The 19,234-nt window shown below is 41.3% G+C and overlaps 1 protein-coding gene across 7 annotated transcripts in view; it reads right to left on the reverse strand.

The window, feature by feature from the left end:
* Nucleotides 1-19,234, reverse strand: part of LOC125465351 (E3 ubiquitin-protein ligase HECW1-like) — a 430,630-nt gene that overhangs the window by 78,827 nt on the left and 332,569 nt on the right. For all 7 annotated transcript variants that reach the window (XM_059638143.1, XM_059638132.1, XM_059638131.1 and 4 more), the window contains one exon: nucleotides 16,027-16,179. In XM_059638143.1, coding sequence (XP_059494126.1) covers nucleotides 16,027-16,179 — 153 coding nt within the window. The remainder of the gene's footprint in view (nucleotides 1-16,026; nucleotides 16,180-19,234) is intronic.

Consider the following 19,234-nt stretch of genomic DNA (forward strand, 5'->3'; position numbering starts at 1 on the left):
CCATATTCGACCGAGAATGGCATTAAGCAAGACTGGAATCAATGAGAATCAGGGAACAAACTCTGTACTAGTTGGAGTCATATCTGGCCAATAGAAAGATGGTCGTGGCTGTTGGAATTCACTCATCTCAGCTTCAGGCCATCTCTACAGAGTTCCTCACGGTAGTGTCCTCAGTCCAACCATCTTCAGCTGCTTCATTAATGACCTTCCCTCAATTATAAGGTCAGAAATGGGGATGTTCAGCACCATTCCAACTCCTCAGACACTGAAAGCAGTCGAAGTCCAAATGTATTAAGATCTGGACAGTATTCAGGCATACGCTGACAAGTGGCAAGTAACATTTGCACCACACAAATGCCACACTATGAGCTTCACCAATGAGAGACAATTGAACGATCGCCACTTGACATTCAACAGTATTGCCATCATTGAATCCCCCACTATCAACATTCTTGAGGTTACCATTGATTAAAAACTCAACTGGACTTGCCACATAAACACAATAGTTATGAGAGCAGGTGACAGGCCAGGAACACTGAGGTGAGAAACTCACCTCCTGACTCCTCAAAGCCTGTCCATTATCTACAAGGCACAAGTCAGGAGGGTGAAGGAATGCTGTCCACTTGCCTGGATGAGTGCAGCCCCAACAACACTCAAGAAGCTTGACACCATCCAGGACAAAACAGTTGATTGATTGACACCACATTCCCAAAGACCTTCTCCCTCCACCACTGATGCTTAATAGCAGCAGCATCTGCAAGATGCACTGCAGAAACTCACCAAACCAGACAGTACCGTCCGAATCCACAACCACTTCCATCTAGGAAGTCAAGGGCAGCGGATACATGAGAACACCACCAACTCAAAGCTCCCCTCCAAGTCACTCACCACCCTGACTTGGAAAAATATGCCATTCCTTCACTGTCACTTCATCAAAATCCTGGAATTCCCTCCCCAATGACATTGTGGGCCAACCCACAGCAGGTGGACTGCAGCAGTTCGAGACAGCGGCTCAATACGACCTTGTCAAGGGCAATTAGGTACAGACAATAAATGCTGATCAACCAACAATGTCCCTCAAATGAATAGAAAGTGCTGCAGATTTCTTTGTTCTACATTATTTGACGCCTTCATTAGAGGCCAGATTGGAAAGTAAAATATAAGCAGCAGAGGTGAGTGGGCTGAAGACTGAGGGAGAAGCTGTTGAATAAGTATATATTATATTGAATGTAATTTGGTGAAAAGGAAGAAAAATCTGTCAGGAAATTGGAAAGATATTGGAATTAAAAACAATAATAGAAAATGCAGGAAATAGGTAGCAATTACATCAGGGAAAAATGGATTACATTTGGATAAAGTTTCTACTACATTGACCTGGCAACATTGAGTATGTCAAACTGCAGTGTTCACTTGCCTTTCCAGATAGCGATGTACTTGTCTGTTTCCAGAACTCTTCGCTTTTGTTCTAACATAGGGCTGCATGTTCACATCCTTTGCAATTTTAGGTTTAAAAAGTTAACACATACATTTGTCATTTCAAGTAATTCTCAGGAGAAACTGAATAAGTATAAATCAGGGTCAGGAATTGATACAGACATAATTTACAATGGCTGGGCAGACAGAATCAGCTTTTTGTGTTTGATGGATCAGTAGACATGTTGTTCCCAAAGTAAAAGGAAACTTTAATTCCCAGATGGCCTTATTGACATAACTGTAAAAGCTTCAATTTCTTTAGATTGATTATCATACACAGAGGTCAAACCATTCTTAAATTTTCAGGAAAATGTCTGTTTATTTAAAAGAGTCCTGCAATTATCTTAAAAGAGCAAGTTAAATTTCCAGTCGGAGGATTGGATTTTTTGACATCTGTCACCCACTTGTAAATATTCTGAAAACTTTAACTGTAACAACTGGTATTCATTTTCAGCTCCACTGGCTAATTAGTTACGAGATGGGGAGGTTGAGGTTTATATTTTCAGTTTCTTCATTCTGACTAAAGGTTGCATTTAGAATAACTGCATGAGCTACACTGCATGGTACTAACAACAGACTCAACAAATCATAGCACCACAGAATGATTCAGTGTGCAGGATGTCCTTCAGCACATTGTCATAGAGTCATAGAGCTGTACAGCACAGAAACAGACCCTTTGGACTAACTTGTCTGTGCTGACCAGATATCCTGAATTAACCTAGCCCCATTTGCCAGCATTTGGCTCATATTTACCTAAACCCTTCCAATTCATGGACCCATTCACATGCCTTTTAAATGTTGTTATCATACTAGCCTCCACCACTTCGTCTAGCAGCTCATTCAATACACGCACCACCCTCTACATGAAAATGTTGCCCCTCAGGTCCCTTTTAAACCTTTACCCTCTCACCTTAAACCTATGCCTTCAAATGTTCAACTCCCGCCACCCTAGGTAAAAGACCTTGGCTATTCACCCTATCCATGTCCCTCATGATTTTATAAACCTCTCTAAGGTCACATCTGTGCCTCTGATGGTCCAGGTAAAATAATCCCAGCCTATTCAGTCTGTCCTTTAGCTCAAACCCTCCAGCCTCAGCAACATCCTTGAAAGGATGCATAAATCTTTCCTATATCAGGGAGACCAGAATTGAAAGTAGTATTCTAAAACTGGCCTAACCAATGTCCTATACATCTGCAACATGACTTCTCAACTCTATACTCATTGCACAGACCAGTAAAGGCAAGCCTACTAAACACCACCTTCATTTAGCTATTCACTTGCAACTCCATCTTCAAGGAACTGTGAATTTGCACCCCAAAGTCTCTTTGTTCGGCAACACTCCTCAGGGCCCTATCATTAAGTGTTTAAGTCCTGCCCGGATTTGCCTTTCCAAAGTGCAACACCTCACATTTATCTAAACTGAAGTCCATCTGCCACTTCTTGGCCGATTAGCCCATCTGATCAAGGTCTGCATGAGTCGTGCACCACACAAAAAGGAAACTATATGAAATCTATGATCGTCCCACTTTCTGGCACTTGATCCATTGCCTTGAATGTATGACATTTCAAGTGCTCATCCTAATGCGTTTTAAAGGTTTTGAGATTTCCTGTCTCTACCACCCTCACAAGCAGTGCATTCTAGACTCACACTGCTCTCTGGCTGAAAACAGTTTTCCTCAAATCACCTCTAACCTTCCTGCCTCAAAATTATTCCTCCTTGTTATTGACTCTTTAATTGAGGGGAATAGCTGCTCCTATCCATCCTGCCTACGCCTCTCATAATCTTATACACCTCAATCAGATCCTCTCTGAGCTTTTTCTGTTCTAAAGAAAGCAACTAAGCCTACCTAGCCACTCTTCATAGCCGAATTGCTCCAACCGAGGCACCCCATCCAGAACAAACCATCTAAATGAACTAACTTACAATTGAGTCGAGAGAATTAATAATTGAAAATAAGGTAACAGCAGATTGATTGAACAAGTATTTTGCATGGTCTTTACTGTAGGGGAATAGAAGTAACATTGCAAGAACAGCTATAAACCAGAAAAAGGAAGTAAGGGTGAAACTCAGGAAAGTTATAATCACTGTAGAAGCATACTAAGTAAAATGATGGAGCTACTGGTTGACAAGCATTGATTTCTGATGGACGGGATTTTATAAGAAGTGACTTTTGAGATCGTTAATGCATTAGACTTAATTTTCTACATCAGCCCAGATTCAGTGATGTCACATTAAACGCAAATATAACTTTTCTATTCAAATAGGGGGAAACTACAGGCCAGTTGGCTTAACAGCTATCACAATGAAAACATTGGAAGTTATTCTTAAACAAATTATAGCTGGGCACTTAGATACATTTTTGGCAGAGTCAACACAGTTTTGTGAGGGGAAATCACGTTTAAACAAGCAATTGGTATTTTTTTGAGGAAATAATCTGCTTGGATAAAAGAATGTACTGTATTCAATTTCTAGAAGATATTCGAACAAGTGCCACATCAAAGTTCATTTCAGAAAATTAAAGCTCATGGAATCTGAGGTAGAACATTTGCATGGAGAAACTACTGGCTTGTTAACAGGAAACAGAGACTAAACATAAAACAGGTTGTTTTTGTTTTTTGGAAAGGCACCTCAACTCTTTACAATTTATATTAATCACTTGGGTGAAGGACTGAAGGTATGGTTGCCAAATTTGCTGATTTGCACAAAGGTAAGTAGGAAAATAAGTTGTGAAGAGGACATAAAATGGCTGCAAAAACTATACAGATAGGGTTATTGGAGCAGGCAAGGTTATGGCAATCAGAGTATAATGTGGGAAAATGTGAAATGGTCCATTTTGGCAGAGACAATAAAAAAGAAGCATATGATGTAATTGCAGAGTTTTGAAATGCAGAGGCATCTGAGGCTTCTAGTTCATGAATCACTAAATGGTGGAATGCAGGCACAGTAAAGAATTTGGAAAGTTAGTACAATGTTGTCATTTATCAACAAGGGAATAGAATGCGGAAGTAGGGAGATTATGCTTCAGTTGTACTGGGCATTGATGAGATCTCATCTGGAGCACTGTGTAAAGTATATGTCACTTTATTTTAAAAATTGGATGTAAATATGTTGAAAGGTGCTCACAGAAAGTTTATCAGGCTAATATCTGGAATAGGTGCATTGTCTAATGATTGGAGTTTAGAAAAATAAGAGCTGACTTGATTGAAACATGTATGATCCTGATGGGTCTTGGCAGGAGAGAGGTGGAGAAGATGTTTCCTCTTGTGGGATAATCTAGAACTACGGATCACTATTTAAAAATAAGGAATCACCGACTGAAGATAGAGATTTAACAACATTCTTTTCTCAGACAGTTATATGGAAAGCCTCTTCCTGAAAAGGGGGTCAGTGGCGTTGGTGGGGGGGGGGGGGGGGGGGGGGGGAGATGTGGTGTGGATATTTGAACATCTTTGGATGTTTACAAGGCAAGAGATGGATAGTTTCTTTGTGACCAAAGGTGAAAGGTTGTCAGCAGTAGGTAGGAATGTGGATTTGAGATTAGAGTCAGAACAGCCATGATCTTATTAAATGACAGAACTGGCACAAGGGGCTGACAGGCCTAATCCTGCTTTATGCTTCTAAATGCAGTCTTATGGTCTTGAGCATATCTTAGATCAAGTACAATAATTTGTTTGCTGGTTACAACAAGAATTACAACTTATTTTTCCTAAATGGCATCCAAATTGCCAATTGCAGTATAATCTGAGCACTTGGTTTGCTGCATCCTTCATAGCTCAAGCTAGAAAACAATCCATCATTACATGAATGATATGAATTTAAAATCTCCGATTTTAACCTAGCTGAATGAAGTTTACCCTTTTAAAAAGAAACTGTTCTTTTCTTCAAACACTTATGATCACTTCATTGAGCAATTTTTCCCAACTTTAGACATCAACCTTGGGATTTACAGCACATTCCTTAGGGATAATCGTGTAAAGTCCTAACTGACATGCGCTCTAGTGGGGCATGTGGCAGAATGGGGTTACAAGTGTGGTGAGTCACATCTCAACGTTGAGATCATCTTGCTCTACGTTTTGTGCCATTCACAAGTGATGTGACAAGATTCTCACTAGACAGTGATAACTTCCAATTGACTAAAGCTTGTTAAATGCCTTGTTGGTAATCAGCTCCCTAGATTACCAAACTAGCCAAATAAGTTGGACGTTGAGAACACACGATATGGAAACTACAGCAGGTACCTGACAGATTTAGCTCATCATTTGCTTGGACGGACCTTTGGGTCAGATACTGGCACCAACGTTTCAAATCATGCTCCATGGCCACTGACCATTCACTTCACACCCATTGGACATTGGCATCCAACATATACCAGCCCCTAAGAACCCTCAGGGCACATCTCTGATTCACATCCAGGAAATAAATAAAGGAAATTATGATTTTATGAAGTGTGAGCTGACTATGATAAATTAGGGTCTTTATTCCAAGGGATGATGGTAGATAGGCAATGGCAAACATCCAAGGAGTGCATGGATAAACTGCAAAAGTCATTCAGTTCAATCTGATATAAAAATTAAATGGCAAATGAGGTCAGTCCATGGATAAAATGGGAAATTATGGGTAATATTAAATGCAAGAAATAGGCAGACAAGTTGGCTAAAAAAGCAACAGATCTGAGGATTGGGAACAGGTTAGATTCCACCAATGGAAGATAAAGAGATTGATTAAGAGAGGGAAAATAGAACATGAAAGTAAGTTACTGGGGATGTACAAACCGATAATAGAAGTTGCTTTTGGTATGTTAAGAGAAAAAGATTGGTAACTATGAATGGTATAGTCAGAAACATGGAACTTATAATGGAGAACAAAAAGATGGCAGACCAATTAAATACATGAGATAACAAGGTGTAGAGCTGGATGAACACAGCAGGCCAAGCAGCATCACAGGAGCATTTTGTTATCTCAGATTCTCTAACATCAGCAGTTCCGATTATCTTTGGAAAGCTTTCCTGCTCCTATGATGCTGCTTGGCCTGTTGTGTTCATCCAGCTCTACACCTTGTTATCTCAGATTATCTCTGAAACAATTAGATACATGCTTCAGTTTTGTCTTTACAAAGAAAGACATAAACATAGACATCCTCAAAATATGAGGTTGTAGACATGCTCACTGAGCCAGTATATTTGATTGCAGACGTTTTGTCACCCTGCTAGGTAACATCATTAATGTGCCTCTGGTGAAGCATTGGTGTTCTGTCACACTTGTTCATATGCCTCAGTTTGTTGGAGTGGTTGGTATTATTTCCAGGTATTTTTATTTCGTGGTTTGTATATTGGATCCGGTTCAATGTGTTTGTTGATGGAGTTTCTATTGGAATACCAGGCCTCCAGGAATTGCCTGGCATGTGATTCCTGGAGACCTGACATTCCAACTGGAGCTCCACCAATAAATACATTGAACCAGACCCAATATATCAGCGACTGAAAAACAGAACCGGAAGTAATGCTAACCACCCCTACAAACCGAGGCATATAAACAAGTGGGAAGAAACACCAACACTTGACTGAAGGTACACTTACGATGTTACCTAGCAGGGTGATGAAATGTCTGCAACCAAATGCACCAGCTCGGCGAGACAGCCTACAACCTCATCCACAACCCAGGCTACAAATCTCAAAAATGTTAATCCCCAAAATATGGTGGAACTCGGGTTCTAATGGTAAAGAGGAACAGGAAGAAATTAGTATAAATAGAGAAATGAAATTGGAAAACTAATGGAATTAAAAGTAAATGAATCCCCCTGATCTGACAACCCTCACCCCAGAGAATTTAAAGAAGGGGTCCTAGAAATAGCAGATGTGCAAATGGTCATTTTCCAAAATGCTATAGACTCTGGAATAGATCCTATGGATTGGAGAGTAGCTAATGTAACCCCACCATTTATAAATGGAGACAGAGAGAAAACAGTGAATTATAGAGCAGTTTGCTTGACATTGAAACTGGGAAAATGCTAGAGTCCATTGTAATAGATATAACAGCAGAGCATGTGAAAGATAATGACAAGTCCAGGCGTAGTCAGCATGTATTTACAAAGGGGAAGTCATGCTTGATAAATTTATTGGACTTTTTAAAGGATGTAACTAGTAGATTGGATAAGGGAGAGCCAGAGGATACAGTTTACTTGGATTTTCAGAAGGCTTTTGATAAGGTTCACATAAGTGATTAATTAAACTAAAAAATTAATAACACGGGATTGAAGGTCCGTATACTGAAATGGATTGAGAACTGTTCAGCAGGAGGAGTAGGAATAAACATGTCTGTTTCTTACTTGCAAACAGTGACACATGGGGTATCACAGGATCAGGATCCCAGCTATTCACAATATATGTCAATGATTTAGATGAGGGAAGAGGGGGCTAAATATAATATTCCCAAGTTTGCAGATGACCCAAAGCTGAGTAGAGGGTTGAACTGTGAGGAGGATGCAGAGAAGTTTTAATGTGATTTTGACAAGTAGAGTAACTGGACATACACATGGCAGAAGCAGTATAATTTGGATAGATTTAGTAGGAAAAACACAAAGGCAGATTATTATCTGAATGGCACCCGATTGGGAATGCAGGAGGTGAAACAAGATCTGGATGCTCCAGTCACTGAAGGAAAGCATGCAGCTGCAACAGGTAGTGAAGAAGGTTTGATAAGGGTCCCCATGGTAGGCTCATGCAGAAGGTAAGGAGGCATGGGATCGGGGGAAATGTGGCAGATTGGATTCAGAATTGGCTGACCCTTAGAAGACAAAGGGTGGTAGTGGATAGAAAATATTCAACATGGTGCTCAGTTACGCATGGTGTACCACAAGGATCTGTCCTGGGTCCTCTTCTACTTGTGATTTTTGTAAATGATTTGGATGAAGGAGTGGAAGGGTGGATTAGCAAGTTTGTAGACGATACGAAGCTGGGTCGAGTTGTGAACAGTGCGGAGGGCTGTTCTAGGTTACAAAGGGACGTTAATAGGATACAGGGCTGGACTGAGAAGTGGCAGATGGAGTTTAACACTGAAAAGTGTGAGGTGATCCATTTTGGAAGGAAAAACTTGAAAGCAGAATACAGGGTTAATGGAAAGATTCTTGGCAGTATGGAGGAGCAGAGGGATCTTGGGGTTCATGTTCACAGTTCCCTGAAAGCTGCCACGCAGGTGGATAGAGTTGTTCAGAAGGCATATGGTGTGTGTTAACTTTCATTAATGGAGGGATCGAGTTCAAAACCTGTGAAGTTATGCTCCAGTTATACAAAAGCATGTGTCGGCCACATCAGGAGTGTTGTGTCCGGTTCCGGTCGCTTCATTACAGGGAAGATGTGGAGGCGTTGGAAAAGGAACAGAGGAGATTTACCAGGATGTTGCCTGGAATGGAGGGAAGGTCTTATGAGGAAAGGTTGAAAGAGCTAGGGCTTTTCTCTTTAGAATGACGAAGGAAGAGAGGTGACTTGATAGAGGTGTACAAAATGATCAGAGGAATAGATAGAGCAGACAGCCAGAGACTTTTTCCTAGGGTGGAGGTAGCTATTATGAAGGGGCATAGTTTTAAAGTGAGTGGAGGTAGATACAGGGGAGACATCAGAGGTAGATTCTTTACTCACAGAGTGGTAGGGGCGTGAAAAGCATTGCCGGAGAGGGTAGTGGAATCAGCCTCATTAGGGGCATTTAAGCGGCTATTAGATAGGCATATGGATGATAGTATAAGGTAGGGGTGGAGGTTAGGTACACCTTAGGATTAGGGGAAAAGTTCAGCACAACATTGTGGGCGGAAGGGCCTGTACTGTGCTGTACTGTTCTATGATCAATGTTCTATGTTCTAAGAAGGCAAATGGCCTTCATCGGGAGAGGATTCAAGTACAGGAGAAGGTGTGCCTTGCTGCAATTATACAAAGCCACTTCTCAAGAAGGGTCTGGACCTGAAACGTTAGCCTTCCAGCTCCTCTGATGCTGCTTAGCCTGCTGTGGTCATCCAGCTTTACACCTTCTTATCTCTGAAATATTGAGTGCAGTTTCAGTCTCATCCTTGGAAAGACGTTCTGGCAATGAAGTGAGCACAATGAATGTTTACCAGACTGTTTCCTGGGATGGCAGGACTATCATATGTGGAGAGACTTGTCCTGTTAGGAATATTTTCAATGGCGTTTAGAAGAATGAGATGGATCTGATAGAACTCTGTAAAATTTGAACATGATCCCACAGGGGAGATGGAAAAAGGATGTTCTCAATTTGCAGGAGAGTCTAGAACCAGAGGCCACAGACTGAGAAAATGCAGCAGGCCATTCAGCAAGTGCTGGCAACTATCGCTGTATTGGTGCAACAAGGGCACTGCCCTCAAGGGCATGCACTCAGCGCATGGACTGGGCCAGGTTGCATCTCTAGACTCTTAACTCATTCTGAGCCTATCTGCATACTTATAGCTTTCCTGCCTTGCCTCACATTTTTGTGCGTTGCACAATCAGCCAGACATTCTACACTCATCTTATTTTTGCCTTGCCTTGCCTCTGAGCACCAGCACAACGAACGGAAGATTGTCATGGTTATCAGCAGGCCTCCATTAAGTCAAGGGGGAATAGTCTTCAGTCGGGGTGTTCCAGATTCAGAAAGTCAAGGCCATCATCCAAAATCAGCCCAGGGGTTTGAAAACAGTCAGTCCGCTATTTGAGATGGTCAGAGTCAGGATGCTGTCTGCATAAGGGGTGAGAAGCTGACTGTCAGGCAGCTCATCATCTGGAGTCTTTCTACCCAATAGGGCCGATATTCCTCCTGGAATACGGGGGAGGTAATTATTATGGGAGATGAATGTAAGTGAAACAGCTACTAATTTTGGTGCGAATCAGGGAGGGTCTGAGGTGAGTGAGTGAGTAGGCAGCATAGAGAGCACACAGGGTTAGTGCTTTTGGGGGTTGGAGCGGATGAGTGAGGAAAGATGATGGAGGTGATAGAGAACGAGGGGAAAGATGAGTCTTGTCGGAGATGGGTGCAGGCACAGAGGCAGAGTGAGTGTGAGGTATTGGAGAGAAGATGATGACACTTACCCTGGTGGAATGTAGAAGGACATTGAACTTCTTTCTCCATTGCTGTATAATCCTCCAGAAGGTTGACAGTGCACTGATACTGGTGGCAACCTCAGGCCAGGGTCATGGCCTTCGCTAGTGGTTCTGCAGGAAGATGAAGGCTACTTCCACACCATTCAGCAGTGCCTACAGACCCCGCCTACACATATGGACTGTTTTCCCTCTGTCTGCCACGTCCAGGGCAAACGTCAGGCACTATGCAGGGCAGCTCTGGACTGACAAGTATTTTTCTGAATGCACAATAATCTTTCAAAATGGCAAGTGCAAGGGATGCTGGTGAATTCTGGGATATCCGCCAAGTGGCGAGTTGTTCTGGGTCAGCATGTGATAAGGTAGAACGGGCATCGGATTTGACAGGATGGGATGGGTAATTAATGCAACACTTTCGATAAAATAATACAAGACATGATTAGGTCTTGCAGTGAAAGACCCTCCAAAAAAAAACACGTTGCAACTTGGAATTTGCCAAAAGAAATGTAAGATTCAGTCCTTGGATTGATTTCTTTACACTTATCATCAAGTCCAAGTATCTCAGCAATATTCTGGTGTTTTATTAAATGCCTCATTTATTCTCTTGAGATCATACAGCCCTGACAATAACCTTTAAAGAACTGCCCTTGTGTAAAGTTGTACATATGGACAGTTGTGCTAATTTGGGCCCTAATTTCTGGCTAATGACCTCAGCGATGCTGCAAGCAATCGGTACAGCTCAAGTTGCTGTGCAATCGTACTGACTGATTGGCTTTTTTTTGTACTCATTCATAGGATGGGGGCATTGTTGGCGAGGCCAGCATTTATTGTCCATCCACAACTTTGCTGCGGGTCTGGAGTCACATGTAGGCAGACTAGGGAGTTTCCTCCTGCAAAGGACATTTATGAAATTGATGGGGTTCCCCCCCCACCCCCACCCGACCCCCAACAACCAACAATAAGCTCATGGCTGTCATTAGATTCTTAATTCCAGATTTTTAATTGAATTTACATTCCACCATCTGCCATGCCAAGATTTGAACCCTGGTGCCCAGAACATTTTCTGGGTCTCTGGATTAACAGTCTAGTGAAAATATCACTAGGCTATCATCCCCTCTTACTTGGTCTTGCTGCCACAGTTAGTACTGCTGCTGATGCATGTGGCTGAGGAAACTGTCTCCACAGGAGCTGTCAGCACCTCAAGAGGTAGCAGTGTGAGCTTGTTTATTTTACAACCCTGCTGCCAAAGTTGAAGCCAATGTCAATACTATCACCATTGTGCACAAAAGTCCCTCAAGATTAAAACTGGAACAAATGCTACTTCTGGCACAGCCACAATTCATTTCTGGTATGTGTTGAATGCTCCTATTTAGAGGAACACCTGAAATATTTAATAAAATGCACAGCTATTTTACAAAAATCTAGCCAGAAAACTGAAGCATGTCGCCAAATCTCTGAACTGGCAGAAGAAAAATCTTTGATTTATTTCTTTAACATAAATAATAAAAGGCCAAACTCTCTTTATAGGGTGACCTCTATAAGAATTCAAATCATGCAAATACAGAAAATGATGAAAGGACGATCATTTCCCCGAGACTTCTCTTGTTGGGGAAAATGATTCTGGGGTTAATTTTCTGGTGTCTAATTGCATAAGGCTGAGCAAAGAGATTTGTCTGAGATCCAAACCATTCCAATGATCGGACCTTATTTGAATAATCTTGGTGCTGAACATCAGTGACAGGCCACTCAAAATCAAGCAAACTGGGGGAGAAAATTCAATGATCTTTGACTGTAGCTAAAAGTGAAGCCTTAAACGGCTTTTCTGTCTTGTTCGAGATGGCTAGTGAATGACACATGTCAGTCCAAACCTGAAATGTCATCCAGGATGTGCTGTATCAAGGCACAGTTTGCTTCATTGTCTGAGGAGATGCAGATGGTGGTGATGTTTGGACCTGGGACATTACTTTGACAAACCCTTAAGGAAATGCCTGGTTTCCGATAACCGCAACCATTTTCCTAATGCTAGGTATGACTTCAGCCAGTGGAAGGATTTCCTCCTGGTTCCCATTGACTTCAATTTTATTAGGGCATCTCGGCTGTTGTATTGCTTCTTCCACTAAACATCGTAAAATGTCCTGATTTTAATTCATAGAAGATAATTAGCTTCAGAAGCCTGCCACCAGTCATCCAAATGATGTGGTTACGCCAGTGAAGTGTGCTTTTCTGAACATAACTTGAATGAATTTGCAATAGTCCTCTAATTTGGTATCGGAGATTCTATTCTGTCAATTGAAGGCCTGCAAAGAGATAATGTTGTTTATATTTTTCTGTGGTTGCATCATAACTGACCAGATGTTGAAGTGACAGTCACTACAGTACAAACCGTGAAGTTGCTCTCTTCTTAAGACATTACAAAACCTGACTTTTTACTATGTTGTGTCACCCCAAGCTGGGACAGGCAAACATCAGAGAGCTTGAAATGATCAGTAGCCTGTCAAGCCTTCAATGATCACAGCATCACAGAAGCTTACTGTATTTTGCCCATTGGGTTTATGCTGACTTTGAGCAATCAATTTCTAATCACTGCTCTATATAACACTCATGGACGAAACAATGGCCCATGGTAAATCATTTCCCGTTCGTAAATCCATGCGCACTCTTGTCCAAGTCTGTCACTCATTATCTTTAATGAAGTAAAACTTCTCGGGGCACTTCACAGGAGTATCATTGAATTAAAAGAGATATTAGGCAGATTGTCAAAACCTGGTCAACATGGTAGATTTAAAGGAAGCTCTTAAAAGGGGAACAGAGGTGGACAGGTGTTGAAGCACATGGAGGAAATTCTAGAGTTTAGGGCCTTGGTAGATAAAGTTACAGTTTTAAATGGAACCATTAATATCAACAATACACAAGAGACCATAATTGAAGGAACACAGGTATCTTAGAGGGCCATAGAGCCAGAAGAAATTCAAAAAGGCAACAGAAGGATTTGAAACCAAGGTTTAGAATTCTTAAATTGATAATATTTCTAAAATGGAAATCAATATAAGCAGCAATCACAGTAGTGTTGGATGAAGGAACTTCATGTGAATAATGAGACAGGAAGCATGGTGGTTTTAGATGAGAGATAATGGGACCTGCAGATGCTGGAGAATCTAAGATAACAAAGTGTGGGGCTGGATGAACACAGCAGGCCAAGCAGCATCTCAGGAGCACAAAAGCTGACGTTTCGGGCCTAGACCCTTCATCAGAGAGGGCCATAATGATGCCACCCAAAGGTTGCAGGAACAGCAACTCATATTCCGCTTGGGAACCCTGCAGCCCAATGGTATCAATGTGGACTTCACAAGCTTCAAAATCTCCCCTTCCCCCACTGCATCCCAAAACCAGCCCAGCTTGTCCTCTGTAACCTGTTCTTCCTCTCACCTATCCCTTCCTCCCACCTCAAGCTACACCTCCATTTCCTACCTACTAACCTCATCCCACCTCCTTGACCTGCCTGCCTTCCCTGGATTGACCTATCCCCTCCCTACCTCCCCACCTATACTCTCCTCTCCACCTATCTTCTTTTCTCTCCATCTTCGGTCCGCCTCCCCCTCTCTCCCTATTTATTCCAGAACCCTCACCCCATCCCCCTCTCTGATGAAGGGTGTAGGCCTGAAACATCAGCTTTTGTGCTCCTGAGATGCTGCTTGGCCTGCTGTGTTCATCCAGCTCCACACTTTGTTATCGTGTTTTTAGATGACTTCAAGTTAAGAGATGGTTAAATCTGGAAGGTTGGGCAGATGTGCATTGAAATCTGGAGGTAACAGTAGCAGATGACCTGACTTTGGCATTCAAAATGATGCCATGTGTGTGCCATGCTTTTAAGGACACTACTCCATCCATTTAATCTCCTGTTCAATTGTTCTATAGAAATACTCTGCAACCCCAAAAAGAATAGGTCTTCGATATTCTTCTATCCTGACTATCTCAGCACAAACAGCTTCTGCTGTTCCTTGGGCAACTGACTCATTGCTGATACATTTGGAAGTAAATGCACAGTTATCAATCTCATTACTGAGAAATAGGAACTTGCAAATATTGCGTACGAAAGGCATTCATTTAAATGTGCGTAACACCATGTAAGGAATTCAGTTGATAATTACAATTCATGAATATTTCAAAAGTAAACAAAATAGAGTGCTCTAAAACTGTCATTTTAATTGACCTAGAGAACATTTGGATTAGATTTGCTCTCTCAGTGGCATGTAGGAAGAAAACTAGTAATGTCCTGTAATATCAGGCCAAAGACACAAACATCAGTGTGGTTTGCTCAACAGCTTGGTAATACCACTACTGCTGTCTTCTCTTCTTAGTAGCCGAGAATTACAGTACTAGGGCACAGACATGTTTTTATACAAAGTTCATAAAAGTGTCTCAAATGAGATATACCACCTTTGTTATGTGATAAACCGGTTTTAACTGACTTGTTTAAAAAGTTGTTTCTCATTTATCCATAAGGTATTAAAATATTTTCTGGTCTGAAGGTAGTTCTGACCAACTGCAAATTGAAATATTCTGAGACATTAAAAAAAACTTTATGCAGTAACAACTTAATCTGTTTACGACAGAAGCCTTAATGGCTCATCCAGATTTTTCTGATTCATTTTGAATCCACACTGCTTCTGTAAATATCACAACTTCTGGGAACCTCTTTGGACCAAGCAGCAGCCGAAAGGCAGCTGGCACGACTGAGCATTATGACTTATATTCTGAGGCTGAAATAAATACATGTTTTATAAGATATCCAAAAGCTGGAAAAACCTAGAGAAAAGCCTCCTTTGAAACTTCCTTTCCTTGAATTCCTAAAATCTACGGGGACAAATTCCCATTTGAGATTTCCCAGAAATTTAACACTGCAGCAATTTGAGCCTTATAAAAATTGTACACACTATGACCCTAAGGTTCTTGCAGCTCTTACAGAATCATGTCTACAAACAATTGGGAGAACTGCCGCAGAAATTCATCCCTAGCAATTTATTCTAAAAATTAATGCCATTAGCAAAACTAAAATTAAAAATATTCAAACTTACCTTATTTTGTATTTAAAATGAGGTATAATTATTGGAAGCATGTTGACAGCAAATGTGGACATTACCCCAAAAGGAAAAAAGTTTAAGAAAAGTTTAAAACGGTATGACCGCCTGATCCTGCTTTGGAAACAAGACTGAGAGATAGAACACATGCAATCTTTTAAAAAAGATGCTCTTATGTTTAGGGAATGTTTAATTGCACATGAACTCAAAGAGATTGTCTCTACCCTGCTACGGTAGCTGTTTAAAGATGGTTGTCAATTATCTTGTAGCTAATTTTACAAGTAACTTTTTTTGAATACTGTTCATCTCTGCAATAAACTGTGTGAAGTATGTAGCTTAAACGGCAGTTTTTTTTGTACTTGGACATAAGCAAGGTAAAGAAAAAGTGAACATTACCATTCCAAATGATTTTCTACGAACGCTGACATTGGACTGATCTGCACAGTATATGTGTCGTTGGCTGAGTACTCAAACAAACCATAGTAGGGATTGAAAAGTTCTTGTGACAAGAGGAAGAAAAACTCTCTTGATGGTCCACTGTAATCCAGGCTGGAAAAGAACCATACAAAGAATTAAAGCACATTATATAGGTAGAAAGAAACATATTGCAGTTCACAATTAATGAGTCAAGATGTTAAACATAAAAGAGAGTATTTTGCATTCATTAATTTTCAGTGCTAAACAGTGTCCCTTTGGAGTCACTCGCCTTTATCAATCAAACTATCCAGTTTACCTTCACACACTGGCACAACTGGGTACAGTTTCACGGCTTACATTACACGGATTTCCCGACTGGTAGCTCTTCATGCTCGAGCCGGAAGCATAAAAAACTTGGGGTTTTTGTCCCTGTGGAGCATCACATTATTTTCCTGAATTTCAGTGTCTGACCCGAATACAGTACTCCAGGTGATGTCTACCTAAGTTATTGCACAACATTCCCACTTTTGAAAGGAACATCAAAATGATATTCATCTTTTTGAATACTTTCTGTACCTCTATGCTAACACTTAATTATTCATATGTATGGATATCAAAACCTTCTTGCACCTCCTACACCACTCCTATATCTCATTACGAAAAATAAATTTAGATTTGTTTCTCTCAAATCCAAGTGGATGAATTCGTATTTTGCCAAATTAAACAGCATCTGCCCTCATTCTTCTGACCCAATTGGCTTATTTCCTCTTGTAATTTCTTCATCCCATTCACACATACATCCTGTATGGAGGTCATTAGCTCAATTGGCTGCATGGCTGGTTTGCAATGCAGAGTGATGCCAATGGTGTGGGTTCAAGTTCTGCACTGGATGAAGTTACCATGATGATCGTGCCTTCCCAACGCCTGGGGCATGGTGACCTTCAAGTGAAAGTATCATCAGTCATCTCTCTCTAATGAGGGAGCAACTTTATGGTCCATTGGGACTATGTCCTGTTCCCTACTCTTTCATATTTGTGGTGAAAATTTAAAATCCCACTATATATCCTGAGAAGCATCACTTGCTTTTGTTCATTGTGGTATGAACTACTGGTAGCTCATGCTTGTGATAGAGTGGTACCACTAATCCTCCTTCTTATATTGAGTCTAAGGGCCTGTCTATGCAGCAGTTGCAGAATTTAAACTACTGCTGAATTTTAATGAGAAGAGGCACTTGTCTTGCAATAGCCTTGCAAGATGTAGTTTACTGCATCTTAACAATAGATACAGGTTACATTGTCCGGTTAGGCATAATTTAAAAAGAACTATCAGGAACCAGGGGCGCCACATTTGTCTCTATCAGCATTTCAAACTAAACTGTTTCTTTTCCATCCAAAATTGTGTGAAATCATTACACAGTGGAGTCTAGTAAATTCTTTTACAAATAACCCTTTCAGGCTATCACCTTATACAACATTTGTCACTATGAGATCCATCAGAAAATAAGAACATAAGAACTAGGAACAGGAGTAGGCCATCTGGCCCCTCGAGCCTGCCCTGCCATTTAATAAGATCATGGCTGATCTTTTTGAGACTTAGCTCCACTTACCCGCCCACTCACCATAAAACTTAATTCCTTTACTGTTCAAAAATTTATCTAGCCTCGCCTTAAAAACATTCAGCAAGGTAGCTTCAACCGCTTCACTGGGCAGGGAATTCCACAGATTCACAACCCTTTGGGTGAAGAAGTTCCTCCTGACCTCAGTCCTACATCTGTTTCCCTTTATTTTGAGACTATGCCCCAGTCCTAGTTTCTCCTGCTAGCGGAAACAACCTCCCTGCCTCCACCTTGTCTATTCCCTTCATAATCTTATTTGTTTCTATAAGATCTCCCCTCATTCTTCTAAATTCCACTGAGTATAGTCCCAGCCTACTCAGTCTCTCCTCATAATCCAACGCTCTCAACTCCAGAATCAACTGAGTGAATCTCCTCTGCACCCCCTCCAGTGCTAGTATATCTCTTCTCAAGTAAGGAGACCAAAACTGCACACAGTACCCCAGCTGTGGCCTCACCAGGACCCTATACAGCTGCAGCATGGCCTCCCTGTTTTTAAACTCCATCCCTCTAGCAACGGCAGACAAAATTCCATTTGCCTTTTTAATTACTTGTTGCACCTGCAAACCTACTTTCAGCAATTCATGCACAAGGACACCTAAGTCTCTCTGCACAGCAGCGTGCTGCAATTATTTACCATTTAAAACATAGTCCGTTTTGCTGTTATTCCTACCAAAATGGATGACCTCACACTTACCAACAATGTATTCCATCTGCCAGACCTCTGCCCACTGAGACTATCTATATCACTCTGCAGACTTTCAGTGTCTTCTGCGCACTTTGCTCTACCACTCACCTTAGTGTCATCTGAATATTTTGTCATACAACACTTAGTCCCCATCTCCAAATCATCAATGTAAATTGTAAATAATTGCGATCCTAACACTGATCCCTAAGGCACACCACTAGCCACTGACCGCCAACCAGAAATACACCCATTTACCCCTACTCTTTGCTTTCTACTGGTCAACCGATCCTCTATCCATGCCAATACATTACCTGTAATGCCGTGCAACTTGATCTCATGTAGCAGGCTTTGGTGTGGCACCTTGTCAAATGCCTTCTGGAAATCCAGATACACCACATCCACAGGTTCCCCATTGTCCACTATGCAAGTCCTCAAAGAATTCCACCGAATTAGTTAAACATGACCTACCCTTCATGAACCCAAGCTGGGTGTTCCCAAAGGGACCATTTATATCCAGATGTCATGCTATTTCTTCATTAATAATAGATTTAAGCATTTCCCCCACTACTGAAGTTAAGCTCACTGGCCTATAGTTACCTGCTTTTTGTCCACTTCCTTTATTTAAAACAGTGGCGTCGCATTAGCTATTTTCCAATCTGCGGGAACCACCCCAGAGTCCAATGAATTTTGGTAAATAATTACTAGTGCATTTGCTGTTACCCCATCACCTCTTTTCGTACCCTGGGATGCATTTCATCAGGACCAGGAGACTTATCTACCTTTAGTCCCATTAGCTTGCCCAGCACTGCCTCCTTAGTGATGATGATGGTTTCTGGGTCCTCACCTGCTATAACCTTCTTGTCATTACTTTTTGGCATGTTATTTGT

The sequence above is a fragment of the Stegostoma tigrinum genome, chromosome 2 (genome assembly GCF_030684315.1).
Source record: "Stegostoma tigrinum isolate sSteTig4 chromosome 2, sSteTig4.hap1, whole genome shotgun sequence".
NCBI lineage: Eukaryota > Metazoa > Chordata > Chondrichthyes > Orectolobiformes > Stegostomatidae > Stegostoma > Stegostoma tigrinum.